The sequence below is a fragment of the Rhagoletis zephyria genome, unplaced genomic scaffold (assembly GCF_001687245.7).
Source record: "Rhagoletis zephyria isolate East Lansing unplaced genomic scaffold, Rhagoletis_zephyria_1.1 Rzeph_scaffold_00522, whole genome shotgun sequence".
Taxonomy (NCBI): domain Eukaryota; kingdom Metazoa; phylum Arthropoda; class Insecta; order Diptera; family Tephritidae; genus Rhagoletis; species Rhagoletis zephyria.
In genome coordinates this window covers 174,860-202,118 of record NW_016157606.1, presented here as the reverse complement: position 1 = coordinate 202,118, position 27,259 = coordinate 174,860, and the positions used below count along the sequence as shown (strand labels likewise).

At 34.5% G+C, this 27,259-nt stretch overlaps 1 protein-coding gene across 10 annotated transcripts in view; it reads left to right on the top strand.

The window, feature by feature from the left end:
• The window catches only part of Epac (Exchange protein directly activated by cAMP), an 87,617-nt gene that overhangs the window by 38,717 nt on the left and 21,641 nt on the right, over positions 1-27,259 (top strand). For 7 of the 10 annotated variants that reach the window (XM_017612306.1, XM_017612314.1, XM_017612313.1 and 4 more), the window contains 3 exons: positions 9,065-9,211; positions 23,139-23,190; positions 24,644-24,735. In XM_017612306.1, the coding sequence (XP_017467795.1) occupies positions 9,065-9,211; positions 23,139-23,190; positions 24,644-24,735 (291 nt within the window). Of the gene's footprint in view, positions 1-9,064; positions 9,212-20,147; positions 20,256-22,091; positions 22,510-23,138; positions 23,191-24,643; positions 24,736-27,259 lie in introns of those variants that run through there. The other 3 variants (XM_017612311.1, XM_017612307.1, XM_017612308.1) reach the window with 3 other exon arrangements.

Genomic DNA, 27,259 nt, shown 5'->3' with positions numbered 1-27,259 from the left:
TTTAAAACGCTCCTTCGAGGTGTTGCTGTGGGAGTCCCTTCTGTCTCTCGCTCGGCATTGGGCTAGCTGGGTATTAGCCTTGATAATTCCCTACATTGTTTTTCCATGTCTGTTAACATTATGTAGTATTTATTAAACGAAAACTTCCAAAAATACTCAAAAAATACTTGTGAAGGAACATATTTTTTGTGGAAGTTTAACACCATAGTACTGCTTGTTTATGTTTTTCTTTTTTTCGGAACATATTTTGTTTGAGTACTTTTTTCATGTATACAGTGCTCAAAATTTTCACTTCTCTTCCTTCCATGCCCTTTTTGTTAAAGTATGAGTAGTTTACATATTTGAAAAAAACTTCACAGTGAAGCAAACTGAATTCCGATGCAGACCTTTACTTTTTATGCATGAGGCCTATTATTTGAGAGATTAATTTCTTGTTGGTAACAATATTGCTTTGTCTTAGGTTAGCTGTAGGGCTCTTCAGTTATTAACCGACTTAAAAAAAGAGGAGGTTATCAATTCATGGGAATATATATATATATATATATATATATATATACATGGGCGTACGCAGAGCATAATTTAGGGGGGGGCTAAGATTTTTTTAAATTAAAATTTTATCAGAAATGTGAAAATATAGCTATTAAAAATGTATAATAATTTATCTCATTAATACCACAATAACCGATTTCGATAATTCTTTTTCTGTTGCCTCAGGGAGGTCCCATATTAATTTGGTTTAGATCCGATCATTGGATCATGAGGAAATTAACGGTACTTCTAAATTTGTATATGAGAATTGAAGTCGGTTGTGTTTTTTGCTTAAAACTTACTTGTTATTGTAACAAGGAATTTATATTGCATAAAGTTTATTATGAACTTATTGAAGAGTTAAAATACAAATTTGTTAGTTACCTTAATTGAATGCAAATTTATACCAAAATCGTAATTTTTAGCTTTGTTTTTTTGATAAAAAAAAATATTTGTTTATTTAAACCAGAGCTCCTCATGCTGAAACTAAATTTTTCTTAATACTCCTTTGTTTGACGCCAACATTTCAATATTTCATATAATTTAATTTAATTCGACTTTTCAAACAAGATGGCAATCCTGTTCAAATTATTTTTAAACCAAAACCTCGTTGAACCTTTTTCGTCTGACACTTGTATTGTGATATATATTTAAATTATCTAATCTCTTAATTCAATTTGAATTTAATTATAAAATCAGGTGCCAACACTCCTACATGCAGTTTGAAAATAAATTTTCTTCGAAGCAAGTTTGATTTACATTCACACTGACGTAATTTATTTAACCTATTGCTTATATTGAACCTAACTTTGTAACAAAGTGGCAACCCTCCACAAAATATTTTCAAACCACAACCTCTTTCGTCTGACATCCATATCAGGATATACATTTTAGTTTTCTGCCTTTATTTAAGCCGAACCTACTTTTTGAAACAGGTGGCAACCCTCGTACCTACAATTAATAAATAAAGCCCCTTCAAAACCATTTCGATCGATAAATACTCATAGTGTAATAATTGATTTAACTTAAAAATAATTTTCATGACTTTTTTTTTGTAGCACCGTGCTAGTTTTCTTACGCGCTGTGTTGCCTGATCATTACAAATGTTTCTAGTAACGTTGTCACGGCTACATCCATCAGTGTTGCTTGATATACTACTTAACCGTTTAGCGCCTGAAGCTAAAAGCCGGTTATTGTCGGCACCCTGGTTAGACAGACTTAGAGCCATTTCTACAATATTAGAGTGGACTCTCGAATGCGAATGTCGAATGCGAATGTTGAATGCGAATGTGTAAAATGATGCCAATTATTCGCATAACGAATGCGAATGCAAATATTCGCAACATCCCTGGTCGGGATATTTTGAAAAGCCGTATTTATGATCCGATTTGTTTCAAAATTTGGCATATCTAGTTGAAACATAGACTTGCAAAAAAACAAAACCACTAGGTGGCGCTGAAGTCAAAATAAAAGGTATATTTGACATCAAATTTATGTTTTATTATAAAAGGTCGTTTAAAAACAATACTAACCAAAAAAAATTCAATTGTAGTATTGTAACGTCACGTCAAATATTTCGGCTGTTAAAAAAACAGCAAAGAGTTTTAAATTTAAAAACTTGGAAAATTAAGCTTAAGTAGTTCAAATAAATATTACTACAAAAAACTTTGTATGTTCCAATAGTCTTGTCCAATTCGCAGAGTTTTTTGCAACGTTACTCGAGCGCATATGCTTACTTCTATCTTTAAATCTCTACTATCAAGGTTGTAATTTTTTTACTGATTAAAGAGCTACATATGTATGTAGGTATATATGTAATTACTATGCAAATGTAGAGAAACAATTTTAAAATTTTGACTTTTTAATTTCGACATGGAATCGTACAGAATGGCTGTAAAGTTCTACAAAAATGCGATCAATAAAATAGCTTACCCAGAAGCCGTCTGAAAGTTGCAAAAGCCTCTTATTTTATATATATATATATACATACATACATATGTACATATGTGTTATAATTTATTCGCGAATACGCTTCATAATTGTGGGACTTAAATATGGTAGGTACATTCGTATGTTTTAAATAGCAGCGTGATATAGCCGTTATTATGGAATGTATTTGGCATGACAACAACAAAAACCTTACATACCGAACCATCGTTGAGATGCAGCTGAAAAGCCAGCAACAAGTCAACGTTCCGATGAACAGTCTACCTTTCGTGCAGGTCATGTTTGTATGTATTAAGTGGTAACCAAACGATACATATCTATATATTGAAGTACATATGTATATGTACATACATACATATTTACAGTGGTGGTCAAAAATGTGGATGAATGGTGTTTAATTTTTAATATTTACAATGTTTTTCAAGCCGTCAACAAAAAAAAATATTAAAAATCAATGCAATTTTTCAGCCGCTCAAAACTTGCACTTATTTTACTAGAATTTTATAAAATTGTTAACTACATACCCAAAATATTTCTAAAACTTCTGATCAAAAAGCTCGAAATTAAATAAAAATTTGTGGAATTTTTCTAACTTTTGTGCAAAATTTGAAAGTGTGATTTATATAGTTTTTGTTAAAACATGAACCATATTTTTATAAAAAAATAAATTAAAAAAATTTTACTTCAAAATCATTGTAAATATTAAAAACGAAACACCATTCATCAATTTTTGACCGCTGTATGTACATACACTAGGATGGTCCAAAAATAGTAAAGTAGGAATTTTATTGTTCTCACCCCCTAAGATTGTTCTATACCAAAAAAAAAAATTATACCCCTTTTTTATTTTGACATAAAAGTATAATTTGGGGGTCGCTCACAGCGCTTAATGTTTTCAAACAGGCATAAAACACTCCTCGTTGATAACATTCGAGAGATATGAGTTCCAATTGATCCTTATGCCTAGGGTTGCCTTTAGATACTTCGCCTCTTGTGAGAACTCAGTTTCTGTCCCTTTGTGGGTCTAGTCAAGTTGACTCAGTGGGTTTATTGACAAGCCCTCTCAGCACACCAGTTTTCAGTACACACACATACATAAATCCAATCTAGCCTACCAACCTCCCAAATGGAAAAAAAAAACCTGTCAGTTTTGGTAGGAAAAGTCCATTTGGGACAACAGTGCCTGAGAGTCGATTGGCGAAGCTGCTGGCCTTCTGTTGCGACTACAGCTTCTCTTCGTAGAGCTTTATGCATTCCTAGACGAACAATTTTGTGCACGAAGGTGTGTTCGTATCTTAGCTGCAACAAGGTAGTGATCCGCGTCGAGGTTTTGCCCAAGAAATGCTACATCTTTTCTACCGAAAAATGCCGCCCTCTTAGTGCCCCCTACAAATCCTAAGAAGAGGGCAATGAAAAGGCAACATTTTTTAGAATAAACCCTCGCCATTGTTAACTAATATTCACTGTGCACTGTTCGGCACTGTTTGTTTTTCAATACTAAATACAAACGTAATTCCCAAAATTGTTTAACTCACGACTGATTTGGATAAGGAAATGAGTTAATTTACATCTTTAAATGATTTTTCATAGTTGCAATTTTTCAAAAGTAATTTTAATATTGTATATATTACAATAAAAAATCAAATTGTTGCCCCCTTCATAGTCGAAAAGGGTAAAATTTGTCTTATTCTGCTCTTTACCCTGCTTAAAAAATCTAAGGCACGGTGCACATTAGAGCGACGCGATACGATAGGCGATACGAAAGCGACATCTACATGCTGAGTACGTGGGAATTGGTAAGAAGCGACGAAAAAGGGCACACTTGCACGACAGCGACGCTGCGACGACATAATATCGCTTGCGTATCGGCCGTGCGACACAGTTTGCTATCACAGCGCATATGGTATCGCATGTCGTATCGCTCTAATGTGCACTGTGCCTAAGAGTCACACACTTCCAATAAGGCAGAGTCTAATCTTTCGCACTGCTTCTTCATACAAATGTTCATATTACGTACCACTGTATGTACAATATATTCAGTTTCATTGACTCCAAACAGTTGGACAGATAGTGCTAAACTCAACGAAAACTGCAATGGCAGTCATCGAACGCGAAACGCATCCGTAGCCAATGCAAGACCCTGCTGTGCCAAAGTTATGGCACAGATTTCTCCTTGGCTGACTTCCACTCCGCAAGACTGCCACGACATTACTTAGATCCATTACAACCCATTGCAGTTTTCGTAGCAGCATTTGAAATTCAATAGGTGGTTTTGCATAGCTAGTCAGTTGGAGAAACGAAAGCGATAGCCACCAACTTTCGTTATGAAGGCAGTAGCAATAACGATGTCTATCAAGCTCTTGGCGATGGAGTGGCTGTTTTGGATGGCTGGTTTGTTGGTTCATGGAACTGTTGCTATTGATGATGTTGCTCAACGATGCGCGATGAAAGATGAAATTTGGTCGTTACAGCTCGCAGAGGCCCTCATCATCCATACAAATATACATACTAAGCAGATGCGATTGCAAAAATTCATATTGACATTATTTGTGCTACATCGCTGGAAGAATTTCTAGTTATGAAAGCAGACTTAATGAAATCAACTCTGCAAATGGCCTCCGCCGCTTAAGGTGATTTCCCAAGCATGTATGCGTAACCGCGACAGCAAAGTTAGCGTCGGCTGTTGAGTCAAGCTGGATGCTTTGCGCATTTGCATGCTGACGGCCGTGGTCAGCGTGAGGCTGCTGGGCACGGCATCGAGTGACGCTTGGCTGCCCACACGGCAGCGGTGCTGCGACCGCTTGTAAATATGTGTTTTTGTGAATACAATGTTGCACTTTGGGGATCGCGATTAGTGCCATACTAACGTCAGTGAAGCCAGTACGTTATTGCAATGGAATGAAATAGCTAGCACGCAGTAACTGACGTTGGATTATATTGAAATATTGAAACTCAATTTAGTACACTCCGGTGCATACGCAACACACATACACACACAATGCACGCCATTGCTTCTTGACTCTCGAGCAAGTGGAAGCTGAACTGTGTGTGGCCCATCAGATGTCAAATCAAGCGTGCGCATGCGAAAGGGCGAACGTTACTGTAATGGTTTCCACGATGGATGAATGCATGAATGGTGTGCACGTGTGACACTCTTTTCAAATTCATGCACAATTTTAAAGTTCTCACAAAAGAAGTATGTAGTACGTATTCCGTGTGTTTGGTGTAAAATCGGTCATTTCACATGCAACTTTGGCTGTGGTTTCGCCACCATTGTCAACACATCGCTGTCAACTGGAACGCAGAGCTTCATGAATTTTGATTTCTGCCAACGGCTTCGTAGGCAAGCTGGTTTCAACTGCGGTTTTTTCAGTTACCCAGTCGACAGCTGTAAAAGCGATACGCTGCTAAACCAAATATTACGTGTGCTTCATATAAACGCTTTGCGGCGACAAACGTGTTAATAATAGACTTTTTTCTTTTTATTTCAAATCACTCATATGTATTTAATTGCAACGGAAAACAAGTAAAAAAGTCTAAGTTCGGGCGGAGCCGAGCATTAAATAGCCGGCGCCTTTCCGACAACTACCACCACTACGTGGTAAGCCGGGGGGTGTTTTACCCCTATTTAAAACATATTCGATAGAACGTTCAGTTAGACATTATTAGATAAACTTATATAGTCATATGTGGGCGGTATCACGCCCATTTTCCGAAATTCCAAATAATGTTACTTCTTTTCAAGAGATTGTTGTTGGTATCAATTTTGAGTAAATTAGCGTCTTTAAATATGAAACTTTAATCAATCAATTCTAGGGAAAAGCGTTTGCATCAACAAAAGCCAACGAACTGAACGAAAGAAGTAGTGAAGCTGAGTTCTAAGCAGTGTTGCCAAAATTGGCAAGTTTATTTCCATTTTGGTAGGTTGGTAGGCTAGATTGGATTTTGGTAGGTTTCGCGACAAAAATAGTTATTTGTGAAAAATAGAAAATATGTATCTGCAAACATTTTAGCAACCTTGAAAAGGGCTTGTCAATAAACCCACTTAAGTCCACCATGGTCGCATTTACCAAAAGAAGGAAAGTCAACTTGATGCGCACCTTGGTGTCATTACAGGCACTCCTCCCTTTGTCTATTCTAAAAGAAAAAGAGGCCTGCTAGAGTGCCCCTCGGCTGCCCAATACGTTCAGCATGAAAAGGTGGTTTCTCAAGTCGTTCCTGGATGATCCCGAGTTATCCTTCTGCAAACTCTACAAGGTCAGAATTCTGGAAAGGGACCGCTTTGAAGCCATAGTAACTATGATTGACGAAAGGTCACAATCCGACAAATTGAAAATGGACGGCGGGAGTACTGTGGCAGGCATACTTGGACCAAGATTCCAAGAAAGTCTGCCCATGGGCACATACCCAACGATATTTCAGGCGGAAGTCTTCGCAATTGAAGTCTGTGTTCCCGAATGCCTTCGTAGAAGAGCAAACAATTAATATTACGTTGGATAGTCAGGCAGCATTAAATGCCTTAGATGATCTTTTAGCATAACGCTGTGTTGGGATACGGGACATAAAGGGTTTGAAGGCAACGAAAGGGCTGACTTGACATTGAAACAAATTAAAAAAAAAACCAAACAATTTTTAGTAGGTTTAGTTGCTTTTATTAGGAAAAAAAATTTGTCCGTGGCAACACTGGTTCTAAGAATATTCACGAATTTCAAAATATGTATATATATATATACATATATATGTGTGTATGTACATACATACTTACATAACAAAAGGGGAGTGTATAATAAGAGTTCAACAAAACTTATTCGTCTACCTTTTCATGTGAAAATCGTATGTACTTATGTATGCATGTACATTAGGGTGGTCCTTAAAAAAATCAAATGAACGCTTTTATTCAGTCTCACTTCCACAATCGGTAATACCACGCTCACAGATAGCACAAATACATTTTGGTTCCGATTAGAGACGGTTGAGGTGTGTCGGATAGGGGACAAAGTACCAATTCCTCTATACCCAAAATCGATACTACCATAGTCGAAGATATCACATATATGTATGTAAGTTTTGGTCCCAACTGGAGTCAGTTATGACGTGTTCATAGGGTAATCTGACCCCTGTGCGACACGCCTTAACCGACTTCAAGCGGGACCAAAATGTATATGTGATAACTTCGACTACAGTAGCATCGACGTAGGGGTTGAGGCTTAGGAAATGTGATGAACAAACTTGCTTCCTACATTTAAGGACTACCCTACTATATATAGATCGCCGCTTATCTTTTAGACAAAAACGTGGGAAAATTACATATAAATTTAACATTAGAAACATAAAAGGAAAAATACCACCGTAGACTGGTAATGATTTCTTAATTTTTTGTATTTGGAGTGACATCATTATGCTGAGACTTACGCCGATTTCGTTTCTACCGAAAAATGCAACCTTCTCTTTGCCCTCTACGCACAAACACTAAGAAAAGGGCGATGAGAAGGCCACATTTTTTGTAGAAACGAATATATATATATATACAAGTGAGTAAGAATTAACGCAACGTAACTTATACTAAGTTTGCATACAAGTAGATTATCCTCATTTTCGAGCTTAACTCCCTAATCTGTAATTAGATGAGCCATGTAAAATCTTTCGTTAATCTGTAATTACAAAATAATCTCAGATTAAACCGATAACTTTGCGATGTCCAACTGAGTTTTATCGATTATTTTTGGGAAGAAGAGGAGAAATGTCAAATGTAAAAGGAAACAAAATTGCACCCCAGCGATGAAAGATTGTACAATTTTTGAAGTGCAATTAGGCGGGGAATAGTGTAACGTACTTTTAACATAAAACACAAATAAAAATACTATAGGATTATTGACCAAATGAATTCATATCGTTTTAACAAACAAGAATGAATATGAGCAACTTTGAACAGTGTTTTTTCTTATATATGTACATAAGTAAGTTCAAATCGTCGTTTAAAGTACAAAACCGCGTATGTGGTGATGCATAAATTATTTTGTTCAGAGTAAAAACAATCATATTCCAAAATGTTTCTCTCTTTTATAAAGCAATCGCATTTCCGGCTAGTATATTTCAGGACGAATGGATAAGGCCTGAGCCAAGAGCTTCGGTGAGCAAATCCAATTTTTGGCAGCAGAATAGCGATACGCGGTTTTGTACTTTAAACGACGATATGTGAGTAATCCGGCTTTTGAAAAAAAACAAATATTGAAAGTAGTTAGGGCCTTTCTATACTAACAAAATAGTACATAAAATAGTACAAACAAGTTAACTTTTGTAATATATACATACATACATACCTCTACTATTTCTACTATACTATATTTCATTCGTAATAAAAATATTTTCTTAAGTCACAGTATCCTCCCTATTGTCCTTGCAAATAATAACTAACGCAAAGGAACTTAATTTAAAAGAATTTTTACTGTTCAAAAAGATTCTATTCTGCTCCCGAATTAAAAAAATTACTTAAATTGAAATGCATCATTTAATTTATTCAATAGGAAGATCAGTAAGTTAATTTTTGACATTTTATTTAATGTGCAATAATTTATTTGTTTCCTTATAGGCGCCTGTAACATTGTGCAACCTCGGGGTGGGCGCTACATTCGGTGAATCCATATTGCATGATCTTCCGCGGGACAGCACTGTCGTCACAAAAACCACCTGCGAACTGCTTCGCGTGGAGCAACAGGATTTTCGTCTCATCTGGGAGGTAAGTGAAATAAATATCACACATTTTATTCTACTGGCATTTTGTGAAGATTCCCAAATGCCAGTTTTAATGATGTATGTACGTACGTACATATGAGCCATTTATTTTGAAAGTGGCATAAGTGCCTTTGTTTTTAAATCGATATATCGAGCCCTAACCGCCAAAATAACGTAAGCGAAATTTTTTTCAAAATTTTCTTTTTGATGCAGAAATATTCCTAGAGCATCTAGATGCATTTCTGCATCAAAAAGAAAATTTTGAAAAAAATGTCGCTTACGTTATTTTGGCGGTTAGGGCTCGATATGTTAGGGTTTGTTTAGTACTTTTAGAAATATTGATGCCAACCTTCGAAACGATTTACTTGTATTTGTTTATGTAGGATACCAATATTTTTTGCAGTATAAGTAATTTCGTATAGTCACGGAAAAAGCACCAATTTTTATTACGGTAAAGTGACTTATGCCACTTTCAAAATAAATAGTTTAGAAAAATTACTCACTTAGGGCAATTTAATCCAATGCATTTTACTGAAGTGATGTTATAAAATGGCAGTAATTTACTAAAATTTCTGAATAAATTAAATATGTAGATATGTATTTATATAATAGTCTTATAATCTCATTACTTTAAACGAGCAATTCCTGTATATACATATGTATGTATAAACATAAATGGGACGTTTCACATCAACCAACCCAGAGCTCTATCCAAAATTCTAAGCAACTAAAGTAAACATATAATAAGTCAAAATACTCGTAAGCTTATACCCTTTCGATTGCAAAGTGGTAGAATCTAAAATTCAAAATGGCGTCATTACTGTGCAAAACTGTTGGGTACGGTGACCATCCGTCCTTTATTTTAACCCCCTATCCTTTATATATATATTTTTTTTTTCAAAATGTGGTAGAATCTAAAATTCAAAATGGTGGTAGAATCTAAAATTCAAAATGGCGTCATTACTGTGCAAAACTGTTGGGTACGGTGACCATCCGTCCTTTATTTTAACCCCCTATCCTTTATATATNTTGTTGGGATTGCTGGTTCTTTTCTGTATAGTAAAACATCTAATCCAGATAGAAATGTTAAGTAAATTCACAGACTTTCCTTAAAATATATGTTCTCCAAAAAGCAGTGTCTTTTCTTTGTCCTACCCGTGACGGAAGAAACAGCTCAGAATTTTCCAATATAAAATCAAGTTGGAATATTTTTCGTATTTGGTAATAACTCGTATATTAGTGAACTAGGTGTAGCTTTATCAAAATGTAGAATTGCTTAGTACTTTATATTTAAATTAAAAAAGAAAAACTATTTTTGCTGTACAAATGTCCCACCCGTGACGATGGAATACCCCATATATATTTTTTTTTTCAAAATAAAGGCCACCTTTTGTCATTTATTTCTTAAACTGTGCTTTAAACCGGCTCTGCATTTTTCGGAGAGAAATTTATAAACGCAGAATATGAAAAATAAAAAGGTCCCTTATAAAATATAATGAAAACTTTCGCCAGTTTGTTTTCGATAATCTTTGTATAATCTATAAAGCACAGGGAAAGTTGTGCCCTGGATCGTGTTGCACGCTGAATTTCCAGTTCCACTGAAAGAGAACAATAAACCCCCTGCTGCACAGTGGCTCAAAACTGGGATTCATTCACTTAATTTTCCACTTAGTTTGATTAATTTTTAATTTTTTTTTTATTAAAGCTTACAATACTTACAATACTTACTGAATTACTGAATTTTAATTTGATTATATTACATTTTTTAGTTCAAAATGCCGAAAAAGTAGCAATTTTGAAGAAAATGTATTCTCCTGTTCCAGTTAATAGATGTTACGTAACAAAAACTAGTTGAAAACAATTGTATGGTTCTCCCAAAACAAAAGAAATACACAAACAAATGTTGAAATGTTATAATAAAATATTCACCACAGTAAATTTTTTTTTTTTTTTGGTTTTCAGTAAAAAATTAGTTGAAAAATGAAGGCTCCGGTGGATTATGTGCATTGAATTCCAATGTTGAACCACTGTGTGCTGGCTTCGTCGTGCAGTATGAATTATGGTAAACGCATTTCGGTAGCAAAGGATGGCGAAGTCCTTGAAAAGGATTTGGCTTAATTTTTCGCTGCAGCAGGGGAAATTGTACAATTAAATAATATAATGAACTAGTAAATATTTGTTTTAAATTACGAAATGGGCAAGGTACTTTTATCATACGAGTTGTATTTCGAAAAAAAATTTCCTTTATTTTACGTTGGTTAATATGGTCACCGTAGTCATGACATATTATAATGTCTTTGGGATCGCTGACTACGAATCTTAAGTCCGATTTTCAAATTTTAAAATGGCGGATCCAATATGGCAGACGTATTTTTAACTATCTTCGGATCAGCTTTAGCGTAGTGCTTATTTTTAGGCGTTGTTAAATATGTATATTCTTCTAGCGAGTGTTGCTAATTGTTTATTCTTTGATATGATATCTACCGACGAGGTTGATGTCTAGACTAGGTTTTATAGAAACTTTTATTATAGCAAAGGCATCTGGACAAACAAGAAAGTAACAGGCTAACCTAATATTCGCGGCTTGCGTTTTGGTACGCACGCCGTCGAATTTGTTTTTTTGCGTCACCCGAAATTGGCTTGCGTGCGTTTGCATTTGATTTCATTGAGCGAAACGTCAAATCAAAATGTCACGCAGAACAAAAATTGGAAATTGAGTTAGCTTCATACGCACGCCGTTCAATTTCGGTTGGTCCCATACAAGTTGTATGCGCATGAGAAATTTTTGACAGTAAATTGGCGGCGTGCGTGAATATTAGGTTAGCCTGTAAGTTGATAGAAGCGTGGTAATTATTAACAATCAACACATATTCTTAGCCACTTGAAACTTAATAATAAAAAATTTTAAAGTTTTGGTGAAAAGTTGTTTGAAATGTGGAGTTATTGGCTTTTTATAATGAGCTATACTTTTATAAAAAAAAAATAATAATGAACATTAAGCAAACAAAAGAAAAATTGTCAAAAACTGGTCACTAAGTTAATTAGTCGACGTATGCACATATAATCATAAAGGGAGTTCACAAGGTGTTGTATACTGTCGTACTGTTGTATGTCATAAACTTTAAACGGCTAAAACTATATTTAAGGAATTCGCAAGCTAACATAAAAGTTTTATTATGAAATTTCACACAATTAAAAAATAGTTGGTGGTGATTTCAAGTCCTCTAAACATTTATTTAGCCGTTAAAAACTTTACAACATACAACAATACGACACGTACGACACCTTGTGAACCACCCAATAGTCTTATAACTACATTTAAATCTGTATTTTACTCAACAATTTCAGAAAATTCCTCGGTTTCCATTACAATTTTAACTACTGAAGTGTATTTTTTATCTACCGGGCTTAAGTGGTTGTCGGTCTTTTAATTGGTCTCTTTTCATTTTATCAAACGTTTTTTGAAGAACATGTAAACAAACATACAGTGACTCGCACAAGTATTCAGGTGTTATTTTTTTTTTTCAAGATTTATACAAAATTTAGGAAAATTCATCAAAATTTTGAGCTTTTTAATCTGAGTCTTTACAACACTTTTTTTGCATGCAGGTTTAAAGCCCATACCTGAAGTGCAAGTGTCAAGCGGCTGAAAAATCGCATTGATTTTTAATAATTTTTTCAAGTGCAATTTACAAAAACTGGCGTTGATTTTTATAAATTTTGTTGCGAACGGTCTCCCGCATTTTATTTTATAAGAAATGCATGCTCATATGGAACAAAGTGCAAAAATCCGTCAGCAAAAAAAAATATTAAAAATCAAAGCGATTTTTTAGACGCTTGAGACTAAAATTATATATGGGCTATAAAACTGCATACAAAAATATTGTAGATATGCAGGTTAAAAAGCTCGAAATTTTGATGAAAATTTGATAAATTTTCCTAAATTTTGCTTTGACAATATTTTTATAAAAATTACTTGAAAAATGTTGTGAATATTTAAAAATCAAAACACGTGAACACTTGTGTGAGTCACTGTATGTTTCTGTGTTGCATGTACATTCCTTTTTTCCAATTTCCTATTCCTACTTTCTGCACTGCAAAGCGAATTTCACTGGAATTGAAATCACTTTGATGCCCTCAGCGTAAATGCATTTTCGCGTGAATTCGTATTTCAATCAATCGAGTGTTTCCCTACCGCCCATTGTCTGCTCTGTCTGACGCTCCACTCCGTTAACATAATTAACGCAGACCGGATTTGCACTCGTGCACAAACAAACCAATCTTCTTTCTATTCATGGGCGGTAAAAAAATATAAAAATGGAGATGTAGATATCGTCGTTTAAAGTACAGAACCGCGCGTATCGTGGTTCTGCAAAACTTCGTAACTGAAATTTGTGCCGAAAATTGGATTTGCTCACCGGAAGCTGCTGGCATCAAGCCCTTGTCCATTCATACTAAAATCTCGATACTTAGATATAGGGAGAAGAGATAATTTGGGATAAAAGAAAGAACTGTTTTAAAATAAGACAAACTTTATCCTCTCCTATATAATTTGGGCAACTTACATACGAGTTTGCGCATTTTCTTGATAAGCGGTTTTGTACCTTAACCGACGATATGTACCTGCAAATGTGTATGTGTCTACACTAGGGTGGTCCAAAAATACTCGTGAAAAAGTAAAGTCGGAATTTTTATGCTCTCACCCCCTAGGATTGTTCTATACCGAAAAAATATAACCTAATTTTTTATTTTAAAATCAAAAAATTTTTGGGGTCGCTCAAAGCGCCAAAAGTTTTCCATGTTTTTGTATGGGGAAAAACAACTTTTCGTAGAAATGGTGTAGAATTCTTAAAAACCCTGAAAAATTCAATGGGAGCCAATAAAAAATCGTTGGTATTAAAACATGGTTAAATAAACCATTGGGTATTATTATTGAAAGTCTTCTGAAGATAAGCAGAGTTTTCCGATCGAAAAATATTGATTTTCAAGAATTCCATACCATTTACACGAAAAGTAGTTTTTTCCATATAAAAATACATTGAAAACTTTGAGCGACCTCTAAATATTTTTTGATTTCAAAATAAAAAAATAGGGGTATACTTTTTTTCGATATAGAACAATGCTAGGGGGTGAGAGCATTACAGTTCCGACTTTACTGTTTTTGGACCACCCTAATCTACACACATACATACACACATAATTACTATGAATATTTATACATATGTATGTGTGTACATGCTGCCGCTGTGGTGTAGTGATTAGCAGTGGGCTCTACCATTCCGCAAGGCACGAGTTCGAGCCCCGTTTCCGACCAACATCAAAAAAAAAAAAAAAAAAAAAAAAAAATTTTTTTAATAACGGTCGCCCCTCCACAGGCAATGGCAAACCTCTGAGTTTATTCAGCCATGAAAAACAGCTTCTCATAAAAATACAATCGCCGTTCGGAGTCGGCGTAAACTTTTGGTCCCTCCACTTTTTATGACAACATCAATGAGCCTGCCACAAATAGGATGAGATGCTCTGCCAAAGACTAATGTATTCTGTACGCGCCAATCTATTACACTGGTTTACAGCAAAATTGTTCTCCAGACGCCAGAATCCAATTCCTATGTAAAATTGCGCGGAGATTCCGAAAATCGAAATTGGTTCGTAAGATATAAATACGTGATTACGGTAAACTGCAAATATCTCGAAAACGTGTCCATAGAAAAAAAATTAGCTCGATTTTCGGAATCACGGAACAGTTCTACATAGCAATTAGATAGTGGCGTCTGGAGAACAAAAACCAAATTAAAATTTGTGATCCAGTGTTATTATTGTGGGCATAGGGTGATGCATCTGTACCTTTTTACGCTTTTATTTTCAAATATAACGCGTGACTAGTGTCATACTGTCATCTTATTTTTATGCAGATTTGTTTGACAATTCATCATGGAAGGGCCCCAACAATGCCTCCAAATTATTCAGCTGTTATATGAAAATCAGAGTTCTGTGAGAAAATTTTTTGCACTTTTTTCTGCACATCATCGATTTCCGCGACCACCATTACCACTACCAATGATCTCACACCTCGGGATTATTTTCTTTGAGGTTATGTGAAATAAAAAGCCTTCGTCGGTAAGTAAGCTACGATTTAAGACTTGGAAACCAACTTACTCGCGTAGTTTACGAGATACCGGTAGCAATGCTGGAAAGAGAAATTGAAAATTGAACCTTCCGAATGGACGGCCTACAGCGTAGTAAAATTGCCAAAGTAAATGTCAAAGATTTTTCTTTCGGGTAATAAAAATAAAAATTCCGGCATCCAGTTATGATTTAAGTATTATTTAAAATTGAAAAAAAAAGGTTTTGGATGGAACACCCTATTGAGCTCCGTGGCGTATGCGTTACAAGTAGATTCCCTTTGTTGCGTTTTCGAATTTTTTAAAGAAATTCAGCCTAATTTTGTTACAAGTTAGCTTAGGGCTATCAAGGCAAAAGGAGGTGGAGGAGGTTAAAAAGAATTCAATTTGTTGGCTTCCTGGCGTCTGATAAGAATTTTTGTGTTGGCCAATGCGCAAGTAGTGTTGAAAATCAAAAACGGTTTGTAAAGTAAAAATTCTTAGTTTAGGTTTAATTGACTCCTCATACATAGGCCGCATAGAGCTGTGATACTAATCCTTTTCGATACGTCGACCTCTAGTCTTAGGTCATGTAAGTCTATAAAAGTATTTCTAAGTGAACTCAAGAGCGTGCCATTTATACTTAGGAATTGAGACAGAACATTGTAGCAAAACTGGTTTCTATAGAATGTATCTAACACCACTGAAGCGTCTATCAGACAGAGGTTCTAGCCATAAAGGAGGTGGCTGTGTACCTTAATACACACACCATAACAAAGACAATGATAAATATCTTCCCAATGAATGCGGTAATGCTGAGGTCAAAGGTTGCTACAGGAAAGCCTGGCAGCCCTTTAAGGTCAGCCACATATTGGTCCCTGGACAATTAGATATTCCAGGAAGTTTCAGTTGAGCTAGCCAGGTAAGGTACCAACCTTCCACCTTGTGATAAGCACTAAAACATTGGTAAATATGCTTGCAAATATGCTCGCAAAACAACAAAAATTTAGTACAGTTTAAATTTTTATTTTTCAATCAGTTTATTTCAAGGATTGGAAAATTGCAATGGACATTCAAGTGTTGTTTGATATTCTCAAATATTGGAGATCTGCGCTGAACGTTTTAATTCTTTTAAATATTCGTTATTCTCCATTTGAGATAAATTACATTAATCTATTCAATAACACCAATGTCTTCCCGTAGAGACGAACAATTGGTTTTAAATTTTTGTATCCAAGCAGAAAACGACAGCTGAGTAGAAGCTGCCAATTCGAAGACGCCCCATCTCGAAAAACTTCTCCAGAACGCCCTATTTCAGAATTCGTTTCAAAAATGCCGTATATCAGCACATTTTCAATTCATTTTGAAGTGAGACCAATTTCTGAGATAGGGTGTTTTTCAATACGATTCTGAAATAGGGCGTTCTTGAAAAGTTTAGTCTACGCAGCAGTGGAAATGCAGTTGAAGTTGCATATGTTTTTTTTTTACTACTTGAAGCTCGGAACACTTTGACGACAGCAAGCGACAAGCAGCATCTGTCAAATTTTAAATACACACGTTCTTACGGACACAATTATTTTGACGACAGCACGACATCTTGGCTGCAGGACTGCAATTGTCGACGTCGCCAAATTAAATCTATTTCTAATTTTGCCGGCGACAATGAGTAGATGTAGTGCTGCAAAATTAAATTGTCGCAAAATTAATCACATATTCTTGATTGTTCATGTTTTTCTTATTTACTTAAATAAAAATACACAATTTGTGAAATAAATATACCAAAATGTCAAACTTTAAAATCAGCTGTTTGCTATGTCGCTGAGGTCTTCAAAATGTTTAAGAAGCTGGCTTCAAGGCGACATTAGTCGACAAAATGATGTCGCTGTCGTTACGTCGTGAAGTTGCAGTCGTCAAAGTGTTCCGAGCTTGAATCGTTTATTTTGGAATTGGCATAAGTCACTTCACATCTCCTGTGTTCAAATGACGGCTTACTTGTACATAGACGAGTGGCTTATTAATTCAACTTCATCAACCAAGGGTAAAAGGTTTTGCCATTAACTAGTTTATCACGATAGAAACATTTACAGATGCATTCGTTTTAATTTAAGAATTAGAAGTTTTATTGAAGATTGATACTTTGTTGCTTAAAAGTTTTTTTCTAATGATACTTTTGATCCATTGTAGGGAATTTTGGTGATACATTTCTTCTGAGCGCCGCGGCAACACTGAATGTAATTACAATTACGCTTTTCTGACTTTCTTTATGTCGGATACAAGAAACAAACACAGAATATATGAGTAGTGATCGGACTAAAAAAAAAATTCTGTGTGGTAGAATTTGGACGAAAATTTGGTACATTTTAAACCAATTTTGTAGATCTCAGTTTTTGGACAGTCTATTATTTATGTATTTTTTTTTGTATTACGAAATGAATTTATAATAAGTATTTATAGTGTCGGACAAAATAATAGGGTGGCGACAGTTTGACAAGTTTTAACTATTTTCCTGTTTAAGGTATATTAACACCATATAAATCCGAGTCTCAAACTTTGTGAAAAAATTAAAAAAAAAATCGACAAAGTTTCACCTAAGTTTCAAACATTTTCATTTTATTAGAATCTCTAAAAAAATTTTTACATTTTAGTATAATAAAGTGCAAATTTGGAGTTGCTAAAAAATCTCGTTGAGTTTGGCCAAATTTTTTTTGTGTTGACAGTGTACCGCTGTACCTTCTATATAAAGACATTTTTCGAACAGACTTTTGGAGATTTCTGCGACCTTGCGGAGGGCTGCCAGCTTTTCTTTTAATCACATAGTGTTTAGCGTTGGACAAACAACAAGTACCCGTTTTAAAATATCCGCTGTTGAAAACAGCTGCGTGCCGTATATTTTAAATTTTTTGGTACAACGTATAACTGTGAGTATTTGTGCTCTACAATGAAATTCGTAAAGGCAAAATTCCGTTCACAATTAGTTGCATTCGCGTACCTGAAAATCATTGAAAGTTATAAAAACTATCAGCTTTTTGTGTTCGCGTACGAAAAAAACTTGCAAAGTAGAGAAGTTGAGAGGGCAAAATGACATTTCATTTTGAGGGAAAGCTGCTAGTTTCTGCTGGAAAAATGTTTGCCAACAAGAGAACAGCTGATCAAAAACAGCTGGTTGGAATTTACGCAAATCCCTTAATTGAATTTGATGATTTGGAAGTTAAAATAGTAAAATTCGACTAATTAAACTCGCAAAGTGAACTATGTCTGGATAAGACTTCGGGATTTGTTTCCTTATGTTTTTGATTTTATACTTTTGTATGTAAACAAAATTTCTAACTTGCAAGTTTCTGCAAATTTTCTGTTCGCGTACTATTTTGGATATTTTTCTCTTACAACAGAACAGATGACATTTCGCCGGAACTTTGCTGTTGGACATTTTTTACTGGAGATTTTAAAGGAACGTACCTAACCAACATTTAACAGAGTTGCTACGAACGGCTTTTACCCACGTAAAACCAGATTTTGATAATTTGGCCAAAGACTCTTTTGAATTCCCTTTAATATCTATCTTAGGGACATTAGAATGATAATGTTTTAATGTTTTTATTTCTAATAATATATGTATTTAAAAATAAAATTTTAGTTTTTTTTTTGTTTTTTTCTTGTGGCTCTTTGTAGCATTTAGAATTTACATGTGGCTCTTTTCGGCCTCGGCCTCGGCCTTGCCCACCCCTGCTATATACTATGTGCATCAGGGATGGAAAATGGAAATTGTAAATTGTACCTAATTCAAAAAAATAATTGTACGTAGATCACAACTTCAAGCTATGTTCAAATTTGAAAAAGGCCCTTCGAGTCACTCAAGGAAAAAATTTAAAAAAGCAATTTTTTCTCATGCATCACTGAATATCCTTTTGGCACGTTTCTAAACCATTTGTATACACGGGATGCCTCTGACCTACGCATACTGACACAGATTTCAAAAGAAGAGATTAGTCAGGTGGTAGCCTTAAACAAAAGGACCCCGCTTATTAGGGACAACCGTAACTTCGGTTGTTGTAAAGGACTTCGTTTATTTTGACGCCCGCACAAACATCACTACCAAGCTTAGGCTGGGACGGAACGAAGAATAACTCTTACCAATAGATGTAATTTTTAACAATTCGAGAGCAGAAACCCTCCCAACGAACAAAAATCACGCTTTACAAATATTTAATCACTTTTGTCCCACATTCGAGAGAATATATTTACACAAGGTCTGTGGTCCTTGAGATTGGTTTCGCTACATTAGAGTGTACCTAAAAAATACTACATTTGTACCCTCCAATTAAGAAAAAGGTCTAAAAAGGGTATAATTGAGCCTACTTTTCCATTACAGACTTACAAACAAATGTATGTATGTACATAATGAATATTTACCTTAATTGGCTGATAACAAAAGCAACTGCGACAACTACCTTCAAAACTTCGGAGAGTTCAACAACAAACGATTAGGCCACTAAGCAAATGTACACACATATGGAGTATATCGTCGGTGATACTGCAAAACGTTCTATGTCACTTTTCACCTCTGATGCTTAATTGATCCGTTATCTGCATCTGATCGCTTCTGGCAATCGTTCATCTTCATCGGCCAAAGGTAGACAGTTTTGTCATTCGTTTCTTAGGGTGTAACGATTTGCAGATGCATTCCGGTGCAAGTAAGAGACCATTTAAGTGTCAAAGGTACAAATTGACATAGACCGTTTTGCAGTATCATCGACGATATAGAATATTACACGTATAGAAAGAGATATCAGCAATGTGGAACCGTAACCAATTCGGGAACTTTTATTATTGCTTGTTGTTTATAATAGTGAAAAGGTGACGTTCGCCGTAGGTCGTAGCGTTTTTTCAATGCCGTTCGCCTTTCGCAAGCCTCCGAGTATATTCCGCCATTGTATTTCAGTTTTTAGGATGATTTTTATGTAATTTTAGGTTTTTACTATACATCATAGCTCATTTTTCCTTTGTTATATTTTCTGATTAGCTAATCGTGAAAACAATTAAAATAAATATAGATACTATATATAAATTACGCCGTCTCCGAACGGGTGATGAAAGTGATGTTGAACACGAAAAAATAATTCAGGAAATGCGAAAAATACAGAAAAATAAAATTTAGATTCAAAGTGATCTTAAGTCATTTGCACTCGAAAGTGAATTTGATTAAATTACGGACTCTTTTACTAAGGTGCCCCATGCTCCACGTAAGACCAAATGTGGCGACAATGAATCTGTGTGGTTTCATTTTTGGATTGCTAAGAACTGTGCGCTTACTGTAAAATGCAGATATTGCCATAAAGTCAAAAGCCCGATAAATCCCGGGATTATTAAAATGTTTCGGGATTGAATGCCCTAGTATGTGCATGCATACGGTATCGATCATATCAATAGCGCCCATTTCAAAATGATATAGTTTGCCACTAATGTTTGTTTATTTATTTTTAAGAAGTTTCAATTAAAATGCAGTTCATTCTCTAACAAAACCCAAGTTTTAAAAATTGTAGAAAACTAAAAAAATTCATCAAACTTTCATCCAAATTTTAATTTTTTTTTTTACTATATAATTTTATAGCGCATTCAATTTTAGTGCAATAATGTGTGATTTTTTTTTGTCGCATTTATTTTCACATTACGAATAACTAAACAAAATTTATTTTTATGTAGCCAAACTGCAACACCTTTGGGGAAAAAAATTCTAAAAGATCAAGGATAATTTTTGGCCACTTGAAACCTGCACTAAAATTGAATGGGCTATAAAACTGTATACTTAAAGAAACTCTAACACTTCTGAGAAAAAATTTTGAAATTTAGATGAAAATTTGTTGATTTTTTTTTATCAACGTGATTTTTGGTTAATATTACCAAATTCAAACTTGAAAAGGAATCAACGTATTTTCAACAATGATTTGGTAGTATTAACCACAATTTGTTTTACAATAACCAAACTTTTGGTAGGCGATTTTTTCATAATTCGGAGATACAAAAAAAAATGTATGATCATTTTAATACGTTGCCCTTGACGGGATGAGCAAATAACAGCAAGCATCTCTACACACTCAGCTACAGCCGATTTATAAATTTGTCTTTAAATTTTCAACTTGAATCAATTTTCTTCGTCGTTTAATTTGGTATCGCACTTCACAGATGCTTTTTCGTAATAAAAAAAGAATCCAAAAAACAGAAAAATAAAAATTATGTGTTGCCGCTGACGACATTCGTACTCGAACCTGGTGGAAGTCAACAAATAACAGCAAGCACCTCTGCAAGTTCAACTACAGCCAGGCATACGAATTGGTATTAAAATTTTCAATTTGGATCATAATAGTCCTTACAATTATGTATTAACCATGAAAAAACCAAACAATAACTTGGTTGAAAAAACCATTGTACTTTTGGCTCAGTGTATTTTAATTGAAAAATCTTAAAAAAAAATAAATAAATAAACATTGGGGACAAACCATATCACTTTTAAATGACGTGCTATTGATATGACCGATACACTTGAAGGTATGACATTTCCTGCCGAGGTAAGAGCGCGCTCGAAAAACGCTAGCGCTGTGCAAAGGTATGTATGTATGTATGCATGCGCACATATCTACACATACATGCATACAAATTCAGTGAGCAATTTCTTTAAGGTTTGTTGCGTTGCAATTCATTCACAAAAAGTTTTTAGTGAGTATAGGGAGACCTGAGAATTCACCACCATATATACGTGCACACATACTTGCTTTGATTGGTAGGATCTTTTGCTTCTGTTTAATAAAAAGTACGCTCCAATATAAAGTGGAAGGGAATGAACGCCCACCTCCTCACCATTTCAAAGACCAGCTGTGATTTCTGCAAAGGCGGTTGGGATGACGCCAACGCCTCCTTTGGCTGTAACGGCAACGGTGTTATAAAACGTGAAAAAGGCAAAGCAAGGAGACGGTGGTCACAAATCGTCGCGAGCGACGATGCTAATTCATGTGTGCTACTCCGTTATGCACGCAGCTCCAATCAGGAATTTCCGTTTGGCTGCAACAACTCCCTCAACAACATCTCTTCACTCAACACTGACACCTTGATTACATCGCTTGTACCACCACAAGCAAGGCTATCGCTGCAACGACCCGCTCGCTTCTTGAAATCACTGCCACACCAACGTCCGAACGTAATTGAATGCGTATGCTTTCTTTGCACATTGACTACCCTGAACTTAGCACTTTCATCAAGTCTTAAAATTAGTTCTAATTTTTGATATATGTATATTAGACTGCATCACTCCCCATACAAAAAAAAAAATCGGTACTATTTTTCCATTGGAATTATAAAATCTGTTATATTTTAAGACGTCCACCAAAATATTTCGGAAAAATATTAAGATTTAAGTGAGCTGGACCAACTTCAAAATACCTCAAAAAATGGAGTTTTTTATGAATAAAAATAGTTTCTTAAAATTTTTTTTTGATTTTTAATATTTTTATGCAGATTTTTTAAGCTTAATCTGTTTCGTCATCTGAGGGAACTTTTTTCAAAAAGTTCTTTAAGAAACTATTTTTATTCATAAACAACTTAATTTTTGGAGGTATTTTCAAATCGGTCCAGCTCACTTAAATCTTAATATTTTTCCCAAATATTTTGGTGAACGTCTTAGAATATAATAAATTTTGTAATCCCGGCGACGGAAAAACCGCAACTTTTTTTGGTGATGCAGTCTAATGTATATACATACATACTGAAATACATATGTATGAACAAACTCGCATAATATTACTCTCACATAATATTTTGTTTTTTTCTTGCTTCTTACAGAAGAATAAAGAATTAATGAATGATATAATCACCAGCTGCAAATTGAAGAATGGTGAGTTATAATAAATTTTGTTAGTACATATATGTATGTATAATGCAAGCTCAAAACATATTTAGCTAACTAATTCAAAACTATTCTGATAATTTAATCCGTCAGTCTAATTAATACGAATCCTTCGTTGGTCGCTGGGTTCGCTTTTGAACTCTATGTAAATATACATTTGGATACAAAACGGGGATGTCCGATTGGCAGCCAAAAATTTGTGTGCGCTGTTACGAACAATTGTTTTATGTATAAAAATCGTCGCCTGAATATGAGGCCATGAGAGCACATTTTTTTTTTTTCATAATTAACTTCTTAAAATTGGTTCAAATTGGTAAGCTTTAAAATAAAGGTCGCGTATTCCTTAATTTGGTGTACGCTATGTTGTCTTTCACCTCAAAATAAGGGAATACGCGACTTTAGTTTTAAAATTTATCGCATTGGAGACTACATATTTTAAGTAGGTAAATGCAAAAAAAAAAAATAAAAAATTGGGTTACGCCTCTTCTGCTCTCACGGCCTCATATAAGTTTATCGTAACAACCATTTTGACGATTTTTAGTTATAGATACAATTAAATATTTCAAAATAAGATCTTTCAAATGGCCTTATTCACTTTTAGATGTATCCTTCAGTTTCCGATATATTGGCTATAATTTTATCGATAATTCAGTAAACATTTTCTTCACATTTTGCCGTAGAAGAAAATCCTTCGTAAACTCAAAAATAAGTAACTGCAAACAAAGAAAACTAAATATTTTAAAAATTTCGTGCACCATTAACGTTCGCCGGTACTTAAGGAAAAATCTACAATCACGTTACAAATTCAATCACGATTTCCCAAAGTCTGCCGAAAGTAACTTACGACAATACTTCACCCAGGCGACGATATGTATGTACGATATGTATGTACATATAAACATGTGACAATACCGGTGCCATACAAAAATTTACGATATGTGACCAACACAAAACATTGCGGTATATAGCACTGCTCAAACAGATGCGCGGTATACAGGTGCGATGCGATGCTTTCAAAAATTGTATCTCAGCAAGCACGATATCGATCGCACGATTTGAGTGTCTTTTTCATTGTGGAGTTCTGAAATTGTAAATTAATAATTCAACTCGTCAATTATTACCCCATATTATTCTTACCATCTGATGTATTCGGAATATGAAGATTGACGTGAGAAAGATGAAGCGCCACAGTGTGTCGTATTGCACCAGTTTGAGGGCCTTTTTGCTTTCTATCGTTATCGCATCAAATACGATATCTTATCGCATCGAGAGTATCGCATCTGTTTGAGACCACCTTAACGAGATAAGAATGCACTTAGAAAAAAAAAACCAAAAGCAGATCGGAAAATTTTAGTGTAATTGAATTGAATTTGAATAGTTATTGGCTCTGAGTTATTTAAGTATGTATGTGCGTACGCAAATTATCTTGTATTTTTTTAAGGATTCGGTTCCGGTGTATCACCAGTTGCGTCATCGCCAACTAAACGCCCATTAAGTCCAGACCATCCGAATCCCGCATTACCAATTACCGAGGTAAGAACGCTGATAACACAAATTATGAACTATGATTTAAGAAATAATTTTCGCATAAAAACAAATATTTGTACAGTGAGCAACTTTATTAAAAATTAATTATTAAAAAACTTAACTTTTTTCACATTATACTTAGTTTACGATGCGCATTTACTGCTAAAATGATATGACTAAAAGCCGAAACGAAAAACGAAAATGCCAGAATTTCACAAAACATTAATATTCGGTTTTTAATATCAAATATTTTCAAATATGTAAATGCATCCAATATTAGGGACTACTTCATATTTAGTACTTGCCCCATTATTTAAACGTATTGGCGTATAATTTATTATATTTTTTTATATTTTTTTTTTGATAGTCTTGCGGGATTTTCGCACATTTTTTCTGAAACCTTTCTTTTAGCCCCCTTTGTAAAGAAATCGGCCTATGTAGAACCCGCCTTTCCAACTTGTCCCAAAAATTTTCGATGGGTTTTAAGCTAGTAGATTGCGGAGAAGTATAAATCAATTTAGGAAATTGCAGAACGGCCATTCAAGGACATTCTGAGCAGAATTCCTATTTCCTCAGATGATTGTTTCAAATTTTGCCTCAATATATTAAATAAATAAATATCCTCGTTCGTAATATTCTCGCTAAAAACGAGATTTTTACTTTCCGTGATGAAATTCACCCCAAACTATTACATGGCTGCCTTCCTCCTTTAGGCGCTGCGGCTTCAACGCTTCATTAGGCTTCCAACAAGCCATTCTTACGTATGTACATATATGTTACTTCCAAGAAGGTTGAATTTGCTTTCGTCTACATATAAAAGTAACGATTTATGTATAAGAGCAAATCCCACGAATTGTTCCTTTTTAGTGCCATTAAAACATTAATTAACTAAACTTAACTTAAAACATTTATTAAGGCGAAGAAGTACCGAAATTACTAATATTTTCATTGTCCCTCGAAAAAATCATATTGTTTTTTTTTCATAACTTTGGTAAGCTTTCAAATAGAATGTTCATGGTTGAGGCAATGGACGTGGGCTCAAATATAACATATCTGTGACGTTTCAAGAGTGCACCACGAAATTAAAAAGAACATCGCAACATGCAGAATATCTGTCGCAGCTATTTTGTAATTTTTGAAATTTTACGATTTTTTTAATTTTAATAACTTAAGTCACTTCAAAATGTTCATTTCCCAGCCAGCAAAATCATCGTAAACAAGCTCGTAATTGGATATTTTCTCGAAGAAAAACCGGATTAAAAATCGTTTATGATAGCCGTTTACGACTCTTTTCGAACACTTTTTCGCTTTAAATTGTGCATCGCCTACGAACAGTCGTAAACGGATCGAAAAAGCATTCGTATGCGAATATTTTTACGTCCGTTTTTTAATTGTAAACGAGTCTCGTAAACAATTAATTTACGTTAGAAAAGCGTTTTTTACACTGCTTTATCTACTGTTTTTGAATGCTAAAAATAAAGGCAATTAATAAATTCAAGTTATTGTAGCTATTTTATTGAATGGAATTATAATTAAAAAATATTTATAGTGCCGGATCAAAGTATTGGCACAGAGAATTTTTCGCAATGTATGCAAAGTTTTTTACTTGAATTTCTTTTCGCACATTTTTTTTTTTTAAATATAGTTAGTATGAAGACCTACTTTCAAATCAGATTTTTGAGAAAAATTCTAAGTATGCAGTTTTATATCCCATTATATTTTAGTATAACATAGTGCAAGCTTGAAGTTGCCAGAAAACCGCGTTGATTTTTGGCAATTTTTTTACGCAGTTTCTTCCATGCAAATTATGTGCGACATTTTTTTCTTGTATGGAAGAAACTGCGTATAAGAAATTGTCAAAAAACATAGAGGTTCTCTAGCTATTCAAGCGTGCACTTTATTATACTAAAATTAAATGGGCTATAAAACTGCGTGCTTAAAATTTTTCTAAAAAATCTGATTTGAAAGTAGAATTTCATACTAACTATATTTTTATAGAAAACAATTAGAGAAGAAATCAGAATAAAAATCTTTGGATTCATGGCGAAAAATTCTCTGTGCCAATATTTTTTCCCGGCACTGTATATGTGAAGATATTTTCAGATAAATAAATATTAACAAACTATCTATTAACAAATTAACAATTAAATAAGAGGGGTTTAATATATATTATAAAGTAGCTGAATTTATTTTTTATCTTTTTTGCCGATAGGCTGCCAATTTTTTTTGCCGGTCGTGTGCATATTGGAAGTGCTTCTTTGAAACGGAAATAAAAACTTCTTCGTCGGAGTTAAATTTTTGACGACAAGCACCTAAGAAAATAAAGTGAAAGATTAAACTCCATTGGAAATCGGAAAATTTAATTAAGTAAAAAGTGGTAATAAATAATATTATTATCCGTACTTCTTATTGCCGCAGTCGTTGCCAAACCAATAGCGCTGCTTTTGGTACCAGTTCCCTTCCACGAGAAAAGTTCTGCTACCTCATCTGTAATAATTTTCCGCCAGCACGTTCTTAAATATTTATCTAC